This window comes from Haliotis asinina, chromosome 4, assembly GCF_037392515.1.
Source record: "Haliotis asinina isolate JCU_RB_2024 chromosome 4, JCU_Hal_asi_v2, whole genome shotgun sequence".
Lineage (NCBI taxonomy): Eukaryota > Metazoa > Mollusca > Gastropoda > Lepetellida > Haliotidae > Haliotis > Haliotis asinina.
In genome coordinates, this window is record NC_090283.1 from 75,301,253 (window position 1) to 75,327,402 (window position 26,150).

General features: G+C 37.9%; 3 protein-coding genes across 12 annotated transcripts in view; 2 read left to right on the forward strand and 1 right to left on the reverse strand.

Moving 5' to 3' along the window:
• LOC137281888 (peripheral plasma membrane protein CASK-like) overlaps positions 1–10,092 on the forward strand; it is a 462,595-nt gene extending 452,503 nt beyond the window's left edge. For 7 of the 10 annotated variants that reach the window (XM_067813580.1, XM_067813581.1, XM_067813582.1 and 4 more), the window contains 3 exons: positions 31–233; positions 1,109–1,204; positions 4,841–10,092. In XM_067813580.1, the coding sequence (XP_067669681.1) occupies positions 31–233; positions 1,109–1,204; positions 4,841–5,017 (476 nt within the window). In that variant the 3' untranslated portion in view covers positions 5,018–10,092. Of the gene's footprint in view, positions 1–30; positions 234–524; positions 606–1,108; positions 1,205–4,840 lie in introns of all 10 variants that reach the window. The other 3 variants (XM_067813583.1, XM_067813585.1, XM_067813586.1) reach the window with 1 other exon arrangement.
• LOC137282102 (uro-adherence factor A-like) overlaps positions 1–26,150 on the reverse strand; it is a 390,886-nt gene that overhangs the window by 235,278 nt on the left and 129,458 nt on the right. The gene's annotated exons all lie outside the window — the stretch shown is intronic.
• Positions 17,695–21,713, forward strand: LOC137282729 (uncharacterized). The gene is made up of 2 exons (XM_067814515.1): positions 17,695–18,555; positions 19,296–21,713. Exons 1-2 carry the CDS (start codon positions 18,060–18,062, stop codon positions 19,544–19,546), a joined length of 747 nt encoding a protein of 248 aa, XP_067670616.1. The 5' UTR covers positions 17,695–18,059; the 3' UTR covers positions 19,547–21,713.

Sequence of the window (26,150 nt, forward strand, 5' to 3'; positions counted from 1 at the left end):
GCTGGTCTGTGACTGCTCTGTATGTTTCAGATACAACTCGCCCCCCTCGGGAAAATGAAGAAGATGGCAAGAACTATCACTTTGTAACTCACGAGAAGATGGTGGCGGACATTGCTTCCAATCAGTATCTGGAATATGGCACACACGAAGACGCTATGTATGGCACCAAGCTAGAGACGATTCGCCAGATTCACAAACGAGGCCTCATGGCCATCTTAGACGTAGAACCGCAGGTGAGCAAATGTGTGTTTTGGGCAGCCTTATGGCTAACAGTTTGGTGTTAAATACACATCACTTTGTATGAAATTCATGTTTAGTTCTTTGTTTGAGTTGGAGTGAGTGGTAGAGACAAAGAATTTTTATTCCTTGATGAAGTGAAGGTGGAATATCCAAGTGGTAATGTGTTCACTCATCACGCCGAGAACCTGGGTTCAGTTCCCCACATGGGTGCTATGATATTGTTGGAATACTGGTAAAAGCATTGTCAAACTAAACTGACTCACTCACTCTGTGATTTGTTTCAGGCTATTAAAGTATTGCGGACAGGGAACTACACACCTTTCATAGTCTTTATTGCAGCTCCAACACTTCCTGCCATACATCAGGTACTCCAGCCAATCAGCTGCCACCTGCTAGTCTCTGCGGGACTGTCGTCATACTTAGTGTCTGCAGGACTGTCTTCTTTGTTTAGTTGATATTTATGCATAGTTCACTCTTGTTTGTTGTGTATGAATTTGTTTTATTTATTTTCATTTCTTGTGTGTTCATATATAAACAAATTGCACTATTTGTGAGAATGATGGAAGACATTTTTCAGCGCATGAAAGATAATTCAAAAGTATTTGATATGCTCTTGGAACACTTCATGATTATATCAACAGGGTACAAAAATCACTGTACATTGGCATTGTGATTAATGAATTATGCACCAATTGCAAAGTATGGTCATGAAAAACTTCCTCAATTTTTGAATGAAAGTGCATTTTGTGTGTATGTGAGCATGTTTTTAGATAGAGAGTGCTATCCTTGTGTGATACATGACTAATATTTTGTTGAGTTCTTCTGCTGTTTGGTTCATTATTTTGGCATGATATCTTCTGATTCTCAGGCCTTGAAGGTTCTCAGGACTGCCGAGTATGCGCCTTTTGTCGTTTTCATTGCTGCGCCAAGAGTCATAGATTTAAAAGAGATGAAAAATGTCAATGTAAGTTGTTGGAATGTAGTATTAAGGTGGATGCTGATTCTCTTCCTGATATTTACAAACATAATATCTGTGAAACATGTTGTTTAGAAATATCACCCCATACCCAGCTGTTAAGAGGTTGGATCACAAAAGGATAACTAAGATTTTGGCTGTTATTGGAGAATGATACAAATAAACTTCCCAATTTCCTGAAACATAAAAAGTATTGCTGTAAATACATCATTTTTTTTATATATATTAGCAGTGTAAAATTCATATAAGCGGCATATATTTGACAGTTGTTTATAAAGTGGAATGTTGGTTGAAGTTACTCCAAACTAAATATTTTCTCTTAACTAGTAAATATTTTTTTTAAATCAACTAAGCCATCAACAGTTATTACATATGTGCATTGTCTTAACTTAAAGCGGCAATTAAAATCGAAACGAAAATAAAATCTCGGACAGCACTTTTTCAGACTCCATGGCCGAAGTTGATTGTAACTCCCTTATTTTAGCATGGACTTATGATTGTCCTAGTACTACAATTGCTTTGAGGAACAGGGCCCAGGATGCTAAACATCTAAACATTCCCAGTTTCGCACAAAATGGCAACAGACTGATAACACCTGTGGTCACATTCAGCACTGGATTGATGTACATTTAATAAACAAAGATCGTTCACAAAGTCACCCAGTCACAGCCGTCAGATGATTCAGTGGGCGCTCAAAGCTGTACCTTTATGGGCAACAATTAAAAAAAATGTAATTGAAGTATCCAGATAATCATATTTAGAGCTTGTCGATGGGTTTCTGGGAGTATATGCCATGTCAGAAAACAATTATAATATCCACGTTAGACTCATCATCCTTTTACCATCTCTAGTGTTTTTTTTAACTTTCCAAGTAAATCTTGATAAGGATTGGAACGTGCTAAGTAAAGGGGAATAACTCCATGCATTTTCCTGAAGTGTGTCAGTAATGCTCATCACAAGCATTATCAGTCCCAGATGTTGAAATCTTGGTAAATTGCTCTCTCAGTCTTATTTATGTGATTTTTAATTTTTTAACATTATTTAAAACATTTTTGAAAAAAAACCATCTATCACATTTTCCCTACCTAGGGAACTTTTTGAGACAATGCCTGAAATTTGTATAATTTTTTGACATACTGACTTGATACATGGTGACAAAATTCTTTCAAAAATGTACAATAAATATAGCCATGCTTAAATGAAACTGATTTATAATTATGTAAACATGGTTGATAGCAATGTCCCACATACGATGGAACTAGTTGTGCTCTGACGACCCTCACCTTGTGATGAGTTCCCCCTGTGATTGTAGGTCATCATTTGTGTAACCTACCCATAATCCAGTGCAGTGTTACCTGTGTGTTGTGGATTCAAATCATCAATCTTAGCGCATCAGTCAAACTCTGTGATGTGATTGATTGCATTTTATTTTACCCTTACCCCATTGCTCAATATTTATTTTCGACCATCTTTTGTTTCAAAACCTCACTCCTTAGTTCTGCATTTAATTCAGGCTGTCACTCGTGTTAAAACTTTACCCCATCTTCTCTCAACAAGGGTTTGATTAACTTTAAGCCCAGTTTCCAACCATGCCAAAATAGGCTGGAATTCAGCACCAGCACTGACTAGTATGGGTTATTTCCCTTTATATGTTTCCTTCTGTTGATATGTCTGGTTCCATTTCATACGTTGATAGCATTTGTTGCAAACAAAATGGCTTCCCCCGGTCAAGACTAAGTGATCCATTATCAAGATCTTTATTACAGTAAATGTCATCTTACCTGGCTGAGTGATCGCGTGATGGCTCACATGCCCTGCAATTCATGCAAGTGGCTGAAAGTTTCACAGTATCTGCAATGTTGTTCATGAACTGAAGTTAATATCACAGCATGATTTTATTGGATTATGCCAAGACTTATATCTAACAACATAATTCCATCTTGATTCGGTGAGGCTATAATTATTAAACTTCATGAGTGCATTAACTCCTTTGCCGAGGGAAGATGTCTTACCCTTTTAGTTAGCATTATTGCCATTACTAATTTCGCAACCTTCAGTGTTCTCTTTCCGGATCAGGCTCTTGTTTGAGGAAGGACAATGGGGTAGCCTAGTAGTTAAAACGTTTGCTCACCACTCGTAAAGACCCGGGTTTGATTCCCTACATGGGTACAATGTGTGAAGCCCATTTCTAGTGTCCCTGCTGTGATATTGCTGGAATATTTCTTAAAGTAACATGAACCTAAACTTACTCATTTGAGGAATATGGTTCATTTCCCTCAGGAGGCTCAACAGACGTTAAATGTGCATGATAACTGCAGTCTGTAACATTGTATGCATGTTTGTGATAACTGTACCCTGAGACTATGTAACAACTACAGTCTGTAACATTGTATGCATGTGTGTGATAACTGTACCCTGAGACTATGTTACAGCATAAGATAAGTATGAACTAAATCCTGTATCGACTGACAGTCATCACTAAGCATGCACCAGTTGTCTTGTCAAAATCAGCCATCAGTCAGCATATATACTTCACAGAAGTTAACGAAATATTCATTTCTTTCAGGTTAACTTTGAAATAATACTAAATAGCTAAAGAAACGAAACTCTGGCTCTTTGTCACATTTTTAAGGAAAAAAGACATAAGCACTTACTTTAATGGGATTTCATTTGTTCAAAACTTGCATTTCTTTTGCTGTTCAGTATATAAGTACAATGACATTAAGTACAAATATATGAATGAAATTTTTGCCCCAAATGTTTTTATATGAAATGTTTTCATTAGGATTTATAATGAATATTGTAAACAAATTTATTTGTCATCCGTCCCTTCAGTGTAATTAAGCCAAGATATTTTTTTCTAGTGTTCAGTAACTGTAAAACTCTTTCCCTAATGTCCAGTACATAATATCTAAATGTATTGATTTAGTTCAGGTCTGTTGCTCAACTAAATACATCATTTCATCTTTTTCAGAAGAAAAAAAACCCATTTTATATCTAAAATAAATTGTGAAATATAAACAAATAGAACTGTTTCTGTGACCAAATTTTCTGGTTACCAGAAGATGCATGCATGTGTATTCTGGATGTGTGGTGTGGTGCAAATAATTTGTCTCTGAAGCAATCTACGTTGGTGAAGATTGTGTTGAGAAAAGGAAACTTTCCTAGTCTGCTGTTTTGTAATTTCATTTTGTCAATCTTATGTAGCTTTCATCATGTGTTTCCTATCCTTTTATGGGGAATCCTTATGTTTTGTAGAAATGCTTAATGTAAATATTTTAAAAACAAAAACAAAATTTTGTCCTTTGACATTGACATATATTTGACATATATTTGACATATATTTGACATATATTTACAGTGTTAACAGAAAGAAAGGGGTCGAAAAGTTATTATTTCATAAGTTATTAAATCTTTTACGTAAATTTTTGTCATGATTTTACTTAAAGAACGCCCTTTTTTGCACTCCAGTATTAATCTCATCATTGAGAAGTTATTGGTTTAAAATCCTCTATTATCAAGACATTAAAATCGTAAAACATGAAATGTTGATAAATTTGTAAGGAACTGTTTTAATTATCTAAACATATTACGGATATTAGATACGGAGAAATCTCATTTCAGGATGGCAGCTTGGAGCGACTTGCACGAGAAAGCGAACTTTTGGAGAAGGCTTATGGACATTATTTTGACTATAAGATTGTGAATAATGACATTGACGAGACAATAAGAACACTAGAGAAGGCGATCGAGGATGTAAGTGCGACGCAACAATGGGTGCCAGTCAGTTGGGTGTACTGAATGTCCAAGAGTCAATCAAACCAAATATTGATGCCTTATTGTACAGATGAAAGCACAGGTTGCTGCTGTCGAGAGTTGTGTGGACATAAAACGCAGCGCCATTCATGCTGATCATGCATTGTGTTCCATGAAGGTTGACAACTGCGATGGCTGTAGCTGGATGTACAGAATCTACATTGTGCCACACTGAGGTGTGGAATAGTTACCTTCAACAGACCAAACTTCCAAAGTGATTTTCAAAATGATTGGAGCAACTCCAGCTCAGCTGTGATTGGTGGAAATAAATAAGGAAATGCGATTGGTCGAAAAGACACCCTACTGATCCAAAATACAGTGTGATGGTTGATTGGTTGTAGGAAAGAATCTAACATGTTCTGATTGGTGAAAAAAAATTAGTTGCTTACCTCTGATTGGTTGTTGGTTAGGGATCTACAAACTGATTCATGGATTCAAATTAATTCTGAAGCTGATTTGTGGAGCCTCTGCTCCATGGACAGAGGAACAGTATACCTGATATGAGCTGGACTTCCACGTTTTCTAGACTGAGTATAGTTATTCCAGTAAATAGACATGTTTACAAGAAGTGGTTGAATGCTTGTCACTGTTGCTTCATACAAGGAAGATTTCTTGGTTTTTGCCTCATACTGCTGACGTTCAACTACTGACCACATGGAGGAGTTATCTTACTGTATTTGAAGAATTATGTACCCAAGGTTTTATCAAATTGCAGAGATATGTTGAGTCCTCATTCATGTTTGGCAATAACTTAAACACCCCTACCATGTTATGTCTCTTGGCTTCTTCCGTTCTGTGTAAGTGATTTACGTCATAACAGACTTTGTCAGCAACTTCTTAGAAGACACAGGAACAGTATGTTGAATTGGGGCTTGAAGCGGACGTTATCTTTTAGATGATTCTCAGGTGAGTTAACAGATGAAGTCTCACCTGTGTTTGTATCTTAGCATGATATTAAACACAGATACAGGGTTAAAATATACTCAGAACACATCATGATAGGAAGATATTGTTTCCAAAGAATATTTCTGAAATTTGATCATAGGCATACAAGCCATTTTTTCATTTTTTTTTTCACACATTTTTCAGCACAGATGCTGAGGAATGTTTTTAGATGATTTTTTTTTTATTTTTTAAACATACTGATTATTATATTTTTCCCCCGGCCATCTGATTATGTTGAATGGCAAGATGGACTCCCAAGATGGTGGCCAAGGTCTAATGTTCCTTATGTAATTTTGTTCTTTAATTTTTCATCAGACACTGCATACCTGTTTTAAGAAGTAGAGCTGAGAAGTTTTGGATTTCATTTTCATCTTTGACATTTAATTTTAACTACTGTGAATCCTTGAATAAGCACAAACGTCCAAACAGTTTTCCAAAACAAGCCTGGCTGTTAGATGTAGTAAAATGTCAAGTAGTGTTATAGTTCAAGGTTGCTAAGGTGGCTATATTGACCTTGCATAACTTGGGAAGTGAAGGTCTTGTATTGAAGGATTTACAGTAGTACAACCAAGGTCAGTTTGGTTGCATTGCCAGAGTGCTATGTCTCTGGCATTCAGTTTTTGCTTTTACATCCATGATCACAAGAGCTGAGTACTATTTTTACATACTGTCACCACACACAGCTTTTCATATGGATTGTGTAATATTTTTAAAATATTTCTTTCAATATGATTATGAGAAATTTATTTCTGTATAGTGTTAATCAGAAAATAACATGCTTGCCCTCCTTTGCAATAATCTATATCATGGACCATTATGTGTCCACATTTCCTTTCCACTTACTTGTCCATACAGGAGTAAGACAAGGAGATGGGATGAATTCATAGGACCTGCTTTGTTTTTGCTATTTGAGAATTATGTTGATTACGTGATCACAAATCTTTATGTCAGGGCTGACTTTGATTCCATATTTTTGCCCTATATGTGTTCACTTCTTTCATCCACTTTAGTATTCCTATGATTGGATCCCAGAACTGTGGTCAGTTACCGTAATTCCTCTTTTAATCTAGGCATTATAAATAAATATTTTGCTTCTGTTTGCGTGATTAGAAAATTGTCAAATATGTTGAACTGAGATTGTATAAGATTATTTTAAATGGTAGGCTCTGTATTTCAATTTGTCAATCTTTTGTAAGTTTAAATGATGATGATAAATACTAGGGGATTGAACATTTGTGGTTGACACAAAGGTTATCCAAACCATTCAATACAACTAGGCTCACATTAAATAGTGATGTGTATTTTTATAATTAAATATGGCTTTGCAGGTGTGTGTCTTGGTCCTTTTTATTATGAGGCTACTTGTTGTTATTCTCATTAACGCCTGTAGTTCTGGATGTAGTTATCTCCCTTGTTTGTTTTGTTTATACTTGTCCTACAGCCAGGGCTGTCATTGATTGGTTAATACAGTGGTGATATATTATGATATACTCATACATGAACAAATGGTACAGAAAAACATGAGCTTTCAAATTATATAATAAATATAAGTAGGAATCTAATTATTCCACACATTTTATGTTTCCCAGGAAGTTGAGAATGAAATCATGTACACACTGATGTGCTTACTGGAGTAATAATATAGCTGTTTACTCATAAACAAGTGCATTTAAAATATTCATGTTATTATCTTAATCTTCATTTTATCCATGTTTGCCTAACATTTCTTACAAGTGGCTAATATAAGCATTAGGGTGGTTGTAGCTGATCACACAATATTCTGAGTTTTCCTTGCTGTCAAACAGTGGAATATTGATATGAAGGGAATAAAACTCCTTTCAATCACCCCTTGTAGGCCCTGTGTTGAAAGACAAAAATTATCTCAAGTTTAGTGCATATTTCTTAGGGTAAGGTTGGTAATTGTATCTATTCTACCCTTGTAGTGATACAGTCAAAACACCATATATCACATTACTGCTTTCAATGACAGCTCTGTTTTGAGTTGTTATGTTTGGCTGCAGGTGAGTCACCAAGTAGCAGCACAAAAGCTGTGTATGCAAGTCAGTTTTACACAAAGCTGGGGATGAGAGTGGAGGCTTTTTCAAGTTAGTTTCATGAATTGACAGTTTTTTTGTTTTATTTGATTTTCTTTGTTTTTTGTTTACCGATTTCATGTTTTTCTATTGGATTTTGGAAAATAAAATTCCTAAAGAAAATTGTCACAATGGGTGAGGGAAAAAAAATAATTAAATCAGAATTACATGCTATGCCATGTTGGGGAACATTCTTGTAGGTGTAATTTTTGGAAAATATTTAGATTCATTACTCAATGTGAAATTTTGGTTTGAATACAATAAAACAGAACACGTTAAAGAAATTTTCCATATGTTAAATTTTCTTTTATTTCATTCAAACCAAACTCAACATTTTTTAAAAATATTAGATGATTTTTTTTTTACTCATTTGTATTTTGTCTACTCACAGAGCAGGTTGTGGCTTAGTTTAATTTAGACACAATTCATAGTAAATGCAGACTCGTGTTAGAGCCCTGATTCTTATTTCTGGCTTTTATTCCTTGTTTCTTCATGTGTGACATAGTAAACGTATTACATTATGATCAGGAGATGTCTGTACTTGTCTGATGCAACCCTTTTTAAGAGACAGTCATTTGCAGCTAACCCCAGACCCTCAGTACAGCTGTGCAGTAAATGCTGTACTTTGTTCTTTTTTAATTGAAGAGTAAGAAAACATAAAATAAGGACACTTTGTAAATCATATTTATTTACTTAGTGGTCAGGATGTCCTTGATAATGTGCATACCTGTATAGTACATGACGTTATTACTTGGTTATACTGTATGGCTATACTGTATGGCTATACTACATGGCTATACTGTATGGCTATACTGTATGGCTATACTACATGGCTATACTGTATGGCTATACTGTATGGCTATACTGCATGGCTATACTGCATGACTATACTGTATGGCTATACTACATGGCTATACTGCATGGCTATACTACATAGCTATATTGCATGGCTATATCAAATGGTTCTACTATATGGATACAGTACATAATGTTTGATATATATGAGTTTAAAACATGTTCATTATTTCAGATAAAGATTATGAAGTCAGAAACATTGACGTTTATTTTATTCAATATATCCAAAGTTATAAAGGTTTACTCTAAATGATGCATAGGAAATATATTAACACATAGGTCCTTAGACCTCTGAGTTTAAAGTTGGAATGTGAAATGTCTGTAAACACCATGTGTGTTTTTGTACATTATTTCTTGGACCTAATCCTAGACAGTTGTCACAAGAGAATCAACATACTTTGTTATAACCAAATATGCTCATATTATTGAAACAAATATTTGCCTGCCCCTTTAATAGTAATTTCTGATTTCTGTTTGAGGTTTTATGCCATTGTATTTTATCATACTATAAACACAGTGTAATTTCAGACAGACGTAAGTTCAGTTTGAGTCAACATTTTGTTTAGAATTGTGTTTTTAGGGTTTTTTTATGTAAAATAAGGAAATGGGTAAAGTTATTGAATTGAATTCAAGGGATACAATAGAAGATACGGCTGTTGTCCACATGGATTCCAGATCCCCAGTAACCTGTGTTTGTCATGGGTACCAGTAAGTCAGATCAAGTCGTCATGGTTACTTGGTTCATTGTTTCATCTTCCCCATGTGCTAGACATTGCTCATAATATCAATCAATGGTTTGTCTGGTTCAGACTGCTATTTAATCACCTCCAACTTGACTCTTGATTATTGTGACTTCATACAACTAAACATAACAAGATAGGCTGCCAGGGCTCTAGGCTTAACCAACTACTATGGAGCTGTTGCTAGGGAACTGCCAAATGATTGGTTGCTGGTATATTATTTTTGTAACCATAGCGATCATATCATAGTCTCACAGCAGTCATATTCCTGGTTTTCTTCTTCAGGTGTGGGCCAGGTAATTTGTTTCCTTTTTGTTAATTTGAGAAAATGATCAAGGATATTTTGTTAGTAAGGGAACACTGACATGTTATCAGGAAAAAGACATGATATGAGATGAGTCTAATTAAAAATACATATAAACTTGAATGGCTGTTTGTTTTTGTCTGTTCTGAATATTGCTGACCTCTTGTTTTTGTCTGCTCTGAATACTGCTGACCTCTTGTTTTTGTCTGCTCTGAATACTGCTGACCTGTCCTCACAATATATGGATGGTGGGAATTCAGACAGTGGTAGGAATGAACTCTAATGGTAGTGAGAATACAGACACTAACAGTGGTGGGAATACAGGTAGGAATTAACTTTTATGGTAGTGGGAATTCAGACAGTGGTAGGAATGAACTCTTATGGTAGTGAGAATACAGACATTAACAGTTGTGGGCATACAGACAGTGGTAGGAATTAACTTTTATGGTAGAGGGAATTCAGATAGTGGTAGGAATAAACTTGTATGATAGGGAGAATACATACATTTACAGTTGTGGGCATATAGATAGTGGTAGGAATTAACTTGTATGGTAGTGGGAATTAAGACGGTGGTAGGAATTAACTCATGGTAGTGAGAATACAGACATTAACAGTGGTGGGAATACAGACAGCGGTAGGAATAAACTCTTATGTTAGTGGGAATTTAGACAGAGGTAGGAATTAACTTTTATGGTAGTGAGAATGCAGACACTAACAGTGGTGGGAATACAGACAGTCGTATGAATTAACTCTTATTTTAGTGGAAATTCAGACGGTGGGATGGATTAACACTTATTAACACTAACAGTGATGAGAAAATGGACATTCATGGTGGTGGCAAGGTAGATATTTGGATTCTATATACTGTATTCTCTTGGGGGCATGGTGGGCGAGCTGGCTAAGGTGCCAGGCTAGTGATCCAGCGAGGTTGAGGTTTCGGGATCGAGCCCACCTGTGACCGGGTGTAAAAAGCTTGGAGTCAACTTTGTGTGCAGACTCTTTCAGTGTTGTTACAACCCCTAGTGTACAGTACACAACCCTGCGCACTGTCGTGGAGTAGCCTAGGGGAGTATTGCTAAAAGCAGTGTGAAACGAGACCCTCTCACTACTATCATGGGTGTTTGGACACTATTTAAAACCCAACTCGTTCATTTTCACCCTTCACCAGCACAGAAAATAGCACACCTCTTGAAGGAATGTAGCAGTCATTCCTGAGGTTTCAGTGAGTGAGTTTAGTTTTACGCCGCACTCAGCAATATTACAGCTATATGGCGGCGGTCTGTAAGTAGTCGAGTGAGGCCGTGACAATCAATTGATCAACATTATGAGCATCGATCTGCGCGATCGGACCGATCAACCAAGTCAGCAAGCCTGACCACCCAATCCTGTTAGTCGCCTGTTACGTTCAGTTTTATGAGGCAAACCAAGATATGATACAGGCTTATAGGGCATGACACCACCAGCAGCCAAAGTCAACGAAATATAAGTGAGTGAATGGGGTTTTTAGGCAGCATTGAGCAACATTCCAGTAATATCACGGCGGGTGACACCAGAAATGGAATTCAGGTATTGTATCCTTGTGGGAAACCGCACCTTGGTCTCCCGTTTTACGAGCGAACTCTTTTACATCTACGGGGCTGCATCACCGCCTGTCGACGAAATAAGGGGTTCAAGGTTCCTTTTCGGACGTAAGTGACTGCCGAGATTTTGGAAGGTGTCTTAGCTCTAAGATAGGCGTAAGTGGCATATGTGTCACCCTGGTCTACTTACTTTGACAACACTGAAAACGAAAATATTGTTTCTGTTTAAATCTGGAAAACCCTTTGTTTAATTAGACATGACGCCTGTCACTACTGTGTGCTGGTAGCATGATTCAGCAAATATATATGAACTCATTTTGCTTTGTCAACCTTCCATCTCATCTAGATGTACTTGAGCTGTCGCTTTGGCCCCATGCGAGGATGACGCGATAACCATATTTGGCGATGCTCCAGATACAATGTTAACTGTCCTACACTGCGCATATTCAACGATCAGCTGGCGTAGCTTACTATCAAAATCCCCAAAACAACAAACACGTTTATTTTAATATAGAAACGAATATCAGATTCTGATTTGATTAGGTGCACAACATTTTGTTCTATGCAACCCCATAATCTGCAAGTTAAAGATCTTAGGCATTCGCATTGCCGAACTCTTGATGTTACATTTGCAACATAACGACCGCAGTGTTGTATCTCGAAATAATTATGTATGACGCCATTGTCAGAATATTTTTCTAGAATGAAATAGATTAAGGCGGAATAAATCTGGTTTGTTGGCTAATTGTCAGTAAAAATGAAATGAAAACTGACTGCAGTGGATAAATGCCTAAGTGTGGTATTTTCACTCTGAAATCACACGTGGATAAGACTTACTATTTCTGCAATACAACTGTCTATGCGGTGGTAAGTCGGTTATCCGCGGGTCCCATGCTGTCTCGGGACGATGTACCCTCTCTGTCAGTTAATGTTCCCCGAGACCGCTAAATATCATAATAACCCTGTTATGACATTGAAGCTTTTCTTCCACAGATGTTTGTTATTGCATTGGTTGATGCAGGTAACTTCAAACCCTTATCCTCTTGGATACTAACAGTTTACTAGCTGTTCGAGTAGACGCTCCACCTGAATCGTACTGATGAATCCCTGAATCTGTTTCAACCCTCTCTTCAAATTAGGGCAGATCTCAAATAAATTACTCAAATGCACGCACGCGCAAATTTACTTTAAAGTTATAAATTCTGGGGAAAATTCTGTCCTGTGATATCACCGAGAGGCATTTTAATGAAATTGAAATCTATGATGTCTCCCACATATGGTTAAGCCGCTTTTAGCAATATTCCAGCAATACCACGGCGGGGGACACCAGAAAATGGGCTTCACAAACAGGCATTTGAATTAAATTGTGGTCTATGATATCACCCAAAGGCATTTCAGTTTAGTTTTGTTTTGAGTTATGACCCACAGGTATTTCAGTTAAATTCTATTATCTAATATAGCCACATTTTCGGCTATTTTAGAATAATCGAAAATAACTAAAAACTTTAAGTTCATCGCAATATCACTACGTATATACGACAGTGGAAGTCGCGGTGGCTGAGCGGGCTAGGCGGCTGACTTTGTGTGCTGGCGATTAGGTGCCTGACTCTGAGGGTGCGGGTTCGAATCCCGCATGGGACTCAACCGAAAAAAAAAGTACTAGAATTTGTACTTTACTAAGAAAGTGAAATCCCAAATATGACATATGTTGCATTTGAACACTTTCTAAATGGCATCGTGTAATTATATACGACATTCTTCTAAATCAGCATTCATAGCGTATGACAGTGTTTTGATATCATTGCGTATTACAGTGTTTTGATATCATGGCGTATTACAGTGTTTTGATGTCATGGAATGTAATATAATATTTTGTTACTGTCATGATAAGATATAACATATGTTTCTGTTTTTCGAAATATCTTTTTCTATTATCATCTGTGATTTTTATTGTGTTTCTGTTGTAAGTTACTAAGTGAGTTTAGTTTTAAGCCGTTTTAGCATTATTCCAGCAACATTGAGGCCGGAGAATCAGGAATAGGCTTCGCACGTTGCACCCATGTAGAGAATCGAACTTGGATCTTCTGATGAGCGAACGATTTAACCACTAGACAGCCCCTCTGCAATAAGAGAAAAATAATTAAAACATACACCAACAAAACAACAACAACAACAACAAAAATAACAACCAAAAAATCCTGGTTTTTGTCCAGTTATGTAATTATGTTTTTTAAAAAAAACGTTTAGATCAGTTGCTAACATTCTTCAACATAATAATATGATGTAAATTGAGTCACTATGCTTGAGAAACAGGTTTTTAATAAACATTGATAAAGAAAAATCAATTTGACCCATGCTTGTAATTTTGTGAGAGTGACAGTTTTAAGTGTATTTTTGTTGATAACAACATGACATAAATGTTACAGAGGCAGTGAAAATTGATTCAAGAAATGTTTATATCATTTCACGCCGAAATGAAAGCACTGGTCAGCATGGGAAACAGTGTAGCCCACCGGATAAGTGATCAAATTGTGCTCTTCAAATGTGTTGCAAGCATGAATTCTGGCATAGCTGTAGCTTATACCCGTCTTCAATACTACACAAAGATCGAGAGCCGTCTCAATTTTGTTTATATTGTCAACGCGTGGTATATGGTAACAAGGGAACCAGCTCGGCATTAAGATGACCTGTTCGCTGAAGAATATATACGAAGGCACAGTTGAGTTGAACTTCAAACTTCTTTAGTTGCTTGCACAAGGCATGGCAAATATAGGTATACAAGACAGATATGGGCTGGGTTGCCGACTCAGGCATAACAGAGGTGAACGGAAAGGAGAAAAACCCAACTTTTTTGTAGAGTGGCTCTCACGATGTCAATCACGGGACACTCTGGTCGGGACTTAAAAAGGTTAGAAAATTGCGTACTGAGGCTTTAAACAGCAAAACAAACAAAACTCAGTATGCATGGCATCCTTGTCCATGCCAGTAACAAATGACAGTTGTGAAATTTTCAATGGTTATTGGAGCAATAGTCAGACGCCATCGATTATTCATAGTGGATCTTATGTGACCTCTTGGTTACATCCATGTCTTATATTACCCCGTGGAAGGTTCACTTATCAAGATTATTTACAGACCGCAGCCATATAGCTGGAATATTGCTGACTGCGACGTAAAACTAAATTCACTGACATTTTGAATGTCCATTATTCCCTAACCGTTGTGACAACACGGGGGAAAAGCATTGTTTGCGTCGTGTTCTATCTTCATCAGGGGTTGTGGGGTAGTCAAGCGTTCTCTCGTCACGTCTCAGACCCGGGTTCCATTCCCCATATGGATACAATGCTTGAAGCCCATTTCCTGCATCCGGTGCCGTGATATTGCAGGAATATTGCTAAAAGCGGCGTAAAACCAAACTCACTCACTCACTCACTCTCTCATCACACAGCTTCTTTGATAAACGGCGAGGGGATTGGGGAAACATCTGGATGTGAACTTGTAAACATGCTGAACAAACTTTATCTTACCTCACACATAAAATGTCGCTGTCTGACTGGCTTAGCGCTCGTCTATTATTTTCAATGTACCCCGCTTACATTCTCTCAATCTCGAAGACCATTGATTTACTATGATGTACGGAAACTACCGATGTTTTGCGAATGCAATTCGAGGGAAGGGAGAGCTCAAATCAGGGAGAACTCATAACGATGCCTACAAAAAGATTGTACCCGTGCTTCAAACAATTCAAAATTAACATTCCTTCAAATGTGTCTGCATGTATATTTCATTTTCACTAATGTTATCAGTTTTACTTATACAGCTGAATTAAATCGCTTAAACCTGTTCATATTTAAGTGCCGCAGTAGTCCCAGTGTACTGAATATTGTACGTCACAGGAACCAAGGGAGACAACTGACTATATGTTGTAGATTATCCCTGCAGGAACTAGGGCGCATGTTGCAAAAATTGCAACGTATGATCTTCTAACACACGTGTAAAGGCTAAATGTAGGTTCATGAAATTAGTTTCATGCAAAAAATATCTGAATGATAGGCAGAATATACATCATAATAGTGAAAGTGTAATCGGAAGGTTAGGTTCACTGTTGTTCAGTCGACCTACACCTCAGCTTCGGAAATTGCCTTCTATCAGGGAGCCTATATAGTGGTGTTGTAGAGTATCCCTGCTTCTATGTACATCAAAGTTGACGTATGACATCACTACCGATGATTTCTACAAAATGGCGGCTTCGCTGACAAGGGCGGTAGATAGGAAATTGCGAGGACTGTCGTTGATTCAGGGATCGTTTATACATAAATATGCGGCGTAAGTAATCGAAATGATTCTGGCCGCCCGTGTATGGTTTCATGTGTGTTTTTTTAATCGTTTTCATTGTAAATACGATAAGAAGCCAGAAATGCTGATTATTAACGTTGTCGTTCAGTCGTGGCGTCACACTGCACGGAAACTTCTTATAAATTATCAAATCATTGCATGTTATTTCGTTTCACCTTTCTAGTTGTTGATACGATGCCCTGCATATTTAAACGTATTGAGCACAGCGTTCGTTTTCACACCCAATATCTTTCATTCCGTTTTATGCAGACAGTTGGTATTGGTGACCAAGACCATTTGTAATCTGATGTTAAAATGTATGGGGAATTCCGTGATGCATTTATGGCAGCTGACTATAAAATACGCGATGTAACTGGGGTCTCAATACCGGCCTTCGCGAAATGTGCCCAGTATGGCGGGAAGCGCACTTTGGTGTTCGTCTAAGTGTATTTTTTCGAAAACATCCAAACTGCTTTAGGGTTCATTGGCAAAGGCTCAGAATTGTCATAAGTGGTTACATGAAAACTTGATATTAGTGACCATTAATATGCTTTTTTTAAAATTCAACATTCCCAGTAATTATCCGATTGTCACTTACAAAAAATACAACAAATGACGCTGTGAATCGCGATTTCGTCTTGTGTCCAAAATGACGACATTTACGATGAAGCATGTTTTGAAAGGTTATTTTAAGAAGCTTAGCCTCGTCTCATATAGTAGAGGATGGTATCAAAAACAGGATATATCCAGTAGAATTCAAAACTATAAGTAATTTGTGTGCGTGATATGTTTAGATATTTATAGGACTTCAAGGTGAGGGTCGAGGAAGAAGGACATAATTGTATGTCCCTGGCACAGATGGGGTTAAGGTGTTCGGTAAAATAAATACGTTGTTCGCTAGTCGCGAAAGTGGGGTTGGGGTGGGGGGATTGTGTGAAGGGGCGCAGAGGTACCCTCGATGTTTATGTTCGGGCTCAGCTAACATAGACAAACATCGAAGGTACATCAACCGATGCTCCCCTCATGACCAGAGTACAACTTATCATGTCATCAAGTGTTACAGGGACGAAAGTATTGCACAAATCACAAAATGTACAAAAAAAAGGGAAAGAAAAAAAAAGAAAGAAAAAAAACCTCATGAAATCATGAAATGTTTCCAAGACCTTCAGTGGATGTATTCAAAGACGTTTATCTTACCTCACACATGAAGGTCATTTTCTGATTGGCTAAGCCCTCTTCTATCATTTTCAATGTACCCCTCTGCCAAGCGAGGTACATTGAGAAGTGAGAGTGGGTTTGGTTTTCTGCCTTTTTTATCAATATTCTAGCAAAATCAAAGCGGTGGACACCAGAAATGGGCTTCACACAATCGGGCAGTCGAACCCCGTTTTTTTTCTGAATGTTTTGAGAGTGAAAGAGAATGAGCGTAATATATTTATATTACTCGTGTTGTTTTAAATAGACCTCTGATGAGCAGACATTTAGCAGAAATGATGTTTGTAATATCTGAAATGAAAACTGATCACGACATAGTCCGTCGCCGTGGTAATGCATCGCATAAATCGTTTCGTTTGTACATTGAACAGCGTGTGCCTTCTGAATACACTGTACAGTTACTCTGGTAGCGGCCGGATAATTCTCAAGTATGACTTGTAACAACTGTTAAGGAACAGCATTTGACCTTGACTCCGCATGATCGAGGTTTAGCACGCCCAATATTCTCAACGCAGTAATAAACTATTAATAGATACGGGAAACACTGACTTGGTTCTAAAATTAGATCTCTGCACAACTCATGCAAGGCAGAGCATACAGATTATATTCCGAACGATCTAGACATTAATTCGTGGAGTGCCGCGTGTATACCCAGTTGGGACTAAATAATTTGTGACTGAACAGTATGCCCTCCTTGACGTACCTAGCGGGGCATCGGAAGAGTCAGTTCGTGGAAAAATAACCACGTGACCAGGTGACAGTCCCCACAGGTGAAAGTGTATCGAATACTTCCAGACTTTCGGATTAAACAGTGAGTGAGATAAAATGTTTCATCGCTGAATTGGTATCAACCGTTTGTGCTGTGCAATGCCATGGGATTAACAGCGTGGCCTAATTAATACACCAGTTAACCTACATTTATTTACTTGGAGGAAACGTGGGGGCGCCGTGTCTATAGCGATGCGCACCTTACCATGTTTATCAATGGTGTTGTGTGTTGTTGTGCCTTGTTGCGTAACGAGAAGCGTCAAACAGCATATTGACACAAATAGAAGTGATTTGCGGACCTTAAACACAAATGCTAATATTGGCGGTGTCGAGTCTAGGAACGACTATCTAAACACAGTTCGCCCTCAATGGAACAATCAAGGCACTATTGCTGATGATCGCGGTCAAATTACCAATGGTAATATTCCCGCCAAGACGAGGTCTGGGAGTCACACAGATAGAGAGACAAAGAGTAATACCCTGTCTTATGTGAACTCAGTATTCAGCGGGCAACGACGTACAAGCAGCAACGTGGGCCGTGACACAAACAGAAGTGACAAAGTTGTTGAAGGAAACATCACTAACTACTCCATCCATAGTGGGGTGAAATACGACACCAGCCCCAACGACTCAACGAAGAAGAAAAAGGACGAGAGACCCAACGAGACGATTCACACAAGGGGAAATGGTAAGTTTGCCTTTTTAATTTTTTTAAAGTACACCGTGATATATATGGCTAAAATTAACGACCACCTGTTTCACGGACGATAAATTGATATCTGCAAATCGATATATAGGGGCGGTGGTAAACTAGTGATTAAAGCATTCATACGACACGCCCCTGGTTCCATTCTTTATACGAGAACAATAAGTGAAGCCGATTCCAGGTGTCCCCTTACGGTATATTGCTGGAATATTGATAAACAGCAGCGTAAAACTAAACGCACTCACTACAGACCGATAGGAGACGTTAAACCATCACAGCCGCACCAGCCCAGTCGTCTTAATGGCCTCTTCCCGTGAAGGTCCGGATTAGACTATTGGCCCTTTTGTAATCCATGCTTGTCGTAAGAGGCGACTAACAGGATCGGGTGGTCAGGCTCGCTGACTTGATTAACGCTTGTCATCGAATCCCAAATCCGCAGATCGTTGCTTATGCTTTTGATCACTGGATTGTCTGTTCCAGACTCGATTATTTACAGACGCCATATAGCTGGAATATTGCTGAGTGCGGCGTAAAACTAAACTCGCTCACTCTCAAGGGCCGCATTTCGCTGGCAGAGTTGTGTCCCATTGGCAGGCAACTCACTCATTTAGTTTCAGTATCCATAGCAACAGATTAACATAGTTAGTACATAACATCACACTGGTTTGTAAGATCTTGAGAGATAGCCTTAAATGTTGTTTTTTTTCTGTTGACCCATGCAGGCGGAACCAGCCGTCCTCAAGGTGTACACAAAGACATACATCAAAAGGCATTTCAGGAAGCACCACCAATCCACACATTGTCAGGTGTTGGGTACAGCTTCCTAGTGCTTGTGGGTTTTATACTTGTGTTATTTTGTATGGTGTGTCTGGTCCTCAAGTGTCCTATAAGTTCAAAAAGTGCTTGTGAAAGTCAAAGTGAGATGTGCGGAACTCAGCAGTCGGATTGTCACAACCAAGCAGATGATTTGTAACGTTCTCCAAACGGATCATCGTGTGTATACTTAAGGTTGAGCATACCTTGTAAAACCTTGTGAAAACCTTGTACACACAGATGCACATGAACATACGTACGAGGCATTCGGTGAAATCATTGTGCGTATAGTTACGACTGAGCATACGACATGCGAAGCATTAATTGAAAACTTTGTGCGTTTAGTTACGTATGAACTTGATATGGTGTATGGAACATTCATTGAAAACATCGTACACATAGTTACGCATGAGCATACGCAAGAGGCATTCTGTGAAAACATTGTGCGTATAGTTACCCACGAACATATGGCATATGAAGCATTGAGTAACCCCATTTTCCGTTACTTGCGCTGGACATGTACAGTGTACGGAACATTCATTGACAACATCGTACACATAGTTACGCATGAACATACGTACGAGGCATTCGGTGAAAACATTGTGCGTATAGTTACCCACGAACATATGGCATATGAAGCATTGAGTAACCCCATTTTCCGTTACTTGCGCGTGGACATGTACAGTGTACGGAACATTCATTGACAACATCGTACACATAGTTACGCATGAACATACGTACGAGGCATTCTGTGAAAACATTGTGCGTATAGTTACCCACGAACATATGGCATATGAAGCATTTAGTAACCCCATTTTGCGTTTAGTTGCGCGTGAACATGTACAGTGTACGGAACATTCATTGAAAACAACCTACTCATAGTTGCGTATGAACAAATGTACGAGGCATTCGGAGAAAACATTGTGTGTATTTATGATGGAGTGTGAATGTAAATTAAGGGACGGCTTCTTCGTGCAATTGTGACTGGCAATCAGCATGGCAGGTGCAGGAATTTCCGGCGAGGTGCTGTGTAGAAAACCTATAGTTGTGTTGCATTCCTCCATAATCAATCACATGCCGTGATATAAGTGAAATATCGCTGTAAACCAAAGTCTTCAGCCTTCATCACCATATTTATCCTGTTGTTCCTGCAGTGGTTATTCTTATTGAAACCTTGACAACCGTTGTTACGATAGATACCACACACTGTCTACAACATGTAGTTGACGTGACTGTTGTGAAACGCCGCACTTAGCTTTGTCTCAGCTATATGGCGGCGGTCTGGAGTCGGAGTCGGGACCAGACAAGCCAGTGATCAAAAGCATGAGCATCGATCCAAATCAGCAAGCTTACTGAAGACCAGTTCTGAGATGTATATAGAGTATATAGGTGTGTGCTAAATTATAATGTACGTATTCTACATTGCCAAGCCAGAAAAAAGAGAATTTTCTTATATATTTCTGATTAAATACAATCTCAAAAACAATAAATTTTACACCAATTTTCGAATTATTTTAGCATTATTTCGGCTTGGCACAAGTATACCTTTTTGCTATTGTTGTGTATTCGTCTTGCTATGTCATACGTTGATCTCGCGATTGTCTCTTTGTTTTACGTACATCGCATAGCTTCAAAATCAGCAGAATTATATATGATCTCATTTCAGCTTGCAATTAACTGCCTACAATTATGCCTCTTTGTTGCGCCCGGATCCGCTGAGTTCGGGTCCGAAACCTACATTGTACTGATGATTTTGAAGTCTGCATCAAACATACCTCAATATCTCTAGCTCTGTCACTTCTTCACAAAATCGTCACATTTTTTTATAAGTATTTGTACATATACTGAACAAAATATCATTATTTGGGGGAATTTATTTTTTGGGAAATTGTGTCTTTTTTCAGTAAATATATGGTGCTTGGTTTTACACTCAGCAATCGCGAAAGTGTCAGGGTGTCTGTCTCTCTCCTTTCTCAGGAATCCACTCGTTCTCATCTCTCCTGCTTTTGTAGGGTCGATTCTACAACTGATACTCTCTCTCATTAACACGCCTTTATTTGGTGCTAATCTATCTCACACTCTCAGAACCATATTATTTTCAGACTGATCATTTTTCGTTCATTTAAAAAATATTTTTTTTGCTATGAAGTTGAATAGACATGTATCAGTTATGTAGAAACACAAGACCAGTAAATGATTTGTTGGTGATTGGAGGCATTCTGGAGGAGATGATCTTCCAGTGCATCCGAGTGTATTATATTTGTTATTGTTTTGTATGTTTCCACCATATCAAATGGACCATGAAATGAAAATAAACAATGAAAAAATAGAACTGGCTTTCAAACTATCACGCTCTGCATGGTGTAACCTTTGTGGGTCGCCTCACTGAAATTGTATCCTATACTGAACCGCAAAAACAAACGCAACGGGTGGGGGTATCTAAAATTGCGTTATTTTTACTGTTCAGTATATATTAAATCTAGTTGCCATGACATTAACGTAATTGTGATTGATCATATCCGAGCGTCTACTTTACAAAAAATGAATATTACATTTAGTTTACAGATTAATTGGCAACAAGTGTTTATATTCTCGACGCATCTGTAACATAAAAAACTAAATACTACAACACAATTCAAACCAGACAAATGAGGGGAACTGAAGTTCTACCTGGCTGCCTGTGTAACCCGGTTCTTTGTTTGGGCTTCGTGTTCAAGTGGTTTCGAAACAGGAACAAAGAGCCAAGTCTCTCGTAGATCGTCTAGTGGTTTACTGAAGTTTTCATCAACGGTTATATAGAAGACTATTCAGGTGCTTTACAAACCTACTGTAAGCAAACCTGAATCTTCGGGAGCGCAGCGACCTCTGACCGTCTAACTTAGCCCCGCAAACCGTCTCCCCGAATCTAACTTTTCCCCCTAGTTTTATCCCAGTCTCTCTAACATCAAAGTCTATAATCTATCAACCTACAACTGTAAAACATGACACATCGCTGGACTGTCCTTTGATTGTCCACATCTATACCTACTTCTTAAGTCCCTGATAAACTATCAAGACTTGTAGAAATGAAAAGAACCACAATTTGTATCTCATTTCCCATGTCAGTTGGCCCTACTAATCCCCCACTACATCACCCCTTGTCCATTTTAACAACTCTCCGCTTGTATCCCCCCTTCCCATCATAACGTACTCTGTCTTTACTGATATAGACATAACCCCAAAGCTTGTAATACTACCCGATGTCAAGCGAGTTCGGACAATTAATTACCCCAATCCCTTACTATCTGCGCTCCCTGTCCTCATGTACAATGTCTTTTATATTTCTAACACACAATTCATTTACACTTCCTAACTCATATAAATTATAATGTACTAAATTATTAACACGTCACAATTTAATTCTGGACTCACAATAGTCCAGAAACTCTCCGCACTGTGACCGCTCTCTCACAAGAGATTTGGCAAAAATAAACATGCAGCTATTATGAATATGTGCTAAGGATGAAAAATTGAAAAAAATTGTTTTCGAAAACTGAAAATTTAAAGTCGCTCGCCCATGGGCAAGCCCATGGGCGAACAGCGACCCATAGACAGGCCCATGGGCAGGCCCATGGGCGAGAGTGTTTAATTTCGTCCAGAATAAATGTTTTGGAGGTTGTAAATGAATGAAAAAATGTTAATAAGTATTATGACTCAAATTTCAGCTCGATTTGACTTGACTCCGCTAACTGACAGCGATTTTTAAAAATCTCGCCCATGGGTGAAAAACATATTGGCCCATGGACGAGAATATTTACTTTCACTGAAAATACATATTTTTCCCATGTTTTGCAGTTTGTAAATAAATGTAAGTATATTTATTAGTGTCGTGACACGAAAATTAGCTTATTGTGACTTAATTCTGATAATTTAGAGCGATTTAAAAATATCATTTGGCCCATGGGTGAGAATATTCACTTTTACTCAAATTACATTTTTTTGCATATTTTGGGTGTTGTAAATGAGTGAAAGTATGTTCATAAGTATCATAATACAAATTTCAAATTATTTTGACTTAATTCCGTTAATTTAGAGCGATGTTTAAAAATCTCGCCCATGGGTGAAAAACATTTTGGCCCATGGGCGAGAACATTGCCTTTTACCCCAAATATATGTTTTCACGTGTTTTGGAGGATGTAAATGAATGAAAGTACATTTATGAGCATCATGACAGAAATTTCAACTCATATGACTTAATTCCGCTAATTGAGAGCGATTTTAAAAACTCTCGCCCATGGGCGAAAAACATTTTGGCCCATGGGCGAGAAAATATTTTTTCACTCAAAATAGATCTTTTTACATGTTTTGCAGTTTGTAAATGAATGCAAGCATATTTATAAGTATCATGACACGACATCCAACTCATTTTGACTTCATTCTGCTAATTTAGAGCGATTTAAAAACAATCTCGCCCATGGGCGAGAATATTTCCTTTTACTCCAAATACATCTTTTCCAATGTTTTGAAGGATGTAAATGAATGAAAGTGGCTTTACGAGTATCGTGACACAAAATCCAACTGATCTGATTTAATTTTGAGAATTCCATGGGATTTTAAAAAATATACGAGAATAATTACTTTTACTCAAAATACATCTTTTCCTGTGGTTTGGAGGTTGTAACTGAGTGAGGATATAGCACAAAATTCAACTCATTTTGACGTAATTCCGCTAACTACAAGAATCTGCACTTCCACTCCAAATACATAGATTTTTTTATTGTTTTAGAGGTTGTAAATGAATGAAAGTGTGTTTATAAGTATCACTCCTGTCTTAATTCGACTAACCTCGCTCGTGGACGAAAATATTTTCATTTGCTTGTTTTCTTTATTTTGCAAGCATATGGTTAAAATTCAAATGAAAATACAATGACAAATAATTTCAGTTTAATTTAGTGAGTTTAGTTCTATGTCACACTCAGCAATATTCCAGCAACATGGCGGCGGTTTGTAGATAATCAATTTTCGACCAGACAGTCCAGTGATCAACAGCATGACCATCGACCTGCACAATCGGGAACCGATGTGGCAATCAAGTTAGCGAGTCTGGCCACCCGATCCCGTTAGTCGCCTCTTACGACAAGCATAGTCACCTTTTATGGCAAGCATTGCTTGCTGAAGCCCTGTTCTACTCCAGATCTTCATAGGTCCGGAACGCAGAGAAGTTATTTGTGAAAGTCCTTACTCCTTACTATACTGGGACACAATATACAGCGTTGTGAGATCTTTAAGCTGTTTTGAAATATGTCTTGTCAATCCCACTGACATTCGCCAATAACCACATAAATATAGAATATATAGTCCGTGCTCCTTCAGAACAAATAAGTAATTAAGGATCCCCAACTGGGTAATTAAGTAAACAACTCAAAATACTGTCACTTTCTGCCCAGGACATCACGCGTCACCAATCGTGAGGTAATGACCTTGTAAAACCCCTCAGAAGGAAACACAAAGCACCAAAACTGTATTTCTTTCTAGGTGACACACGGTATGCTGTCAAAATTTTCGTTGTGGAATACATTCTATAGTGGGCAAAACCTTACGCTTGGAAAGTGTACCTACCCAGTAGTTTTAAGTGTACCTACCCAGTTTAGTATGTTTCGTTTTAATATTGTGGGATCCACTTTTAGTAATTCTGTCAGTTCTTCGACCGAGGTTTTATGGGGTATTCTCCTATTTGTCAGACCAGGAATGATAGGTCACTCTCTTGCTTTCTTTACCATTTGTACCAATTAACATGTTCCTCGTCATGCTCCAGCTCACACAGTCACGTGGTTCGTTTCCAGTGCAACTTCGGCTGCGTTTAACAGTACTTCAGCCAGTTTACTGTATCAGTCGAAATCTTACAATGAATGAATGAATGAATGAATGAATGAATGAATGAATGAATGAATGAATGAATGAATGAATGAATGAATGAATGAATGAATGAATGAATGAATGAATTAAGAGCAAGATGTATATGTGAATGAATGAAAGAAATAATAAAAGAAGTACATATGTGAATGAATGAAAGAATAAATGATACACCACGACCATCCCTTCCTAAACATGCTAAATAATGCAAAACTATCGTTAGATCACATGTGTTAACATCAGTTAATTATAGTCTGCCTTGTCAGACATAACAATTTTCAGACAGGTTTAAACAACAAACTATCTGCTTGACTGCACAGCTGCCTGTTGACGTAGTATACCCACCTCACCTAATTTTCCTGCGTAATCTTCATCTACATCACCGTAAGCAGAGAGCACAGAAGGCCGAATATCTGTAACCACTGAACCGTGGCGTCTCACTGGAACAAGCTAAGTTCCCAAGAGCGGGTGTCCTTCTCTACCTTTTCCATTAATCTTTAAAACATCTAACAAGCTCAACGCATGCAACGTTTAACTAAAATGTGATGTTATACATATAATAAAGGTAATTTTTAGGCATTATTCAGTGGATAAATTATCGTTTTATGATGCATATATGTATGACATGCTGGACGGGTATTGGGCATTTTGTGATAATTTACCATTACCATTTTCATGATGCATAAAAAAGACACTCATTAATCTATCACTGAGTTTTGTCATTCTTTCACTCCAATACGGCCGCTAAATCCCCTCTGATCATAGTATATGGACTCTCCCATACCAGATTCACCTGATCCTGAGAAATCAACCAGGCATGACATACCCACATCACCTAATTAATTTTCTGTACCTATCGATCAAAAAATACA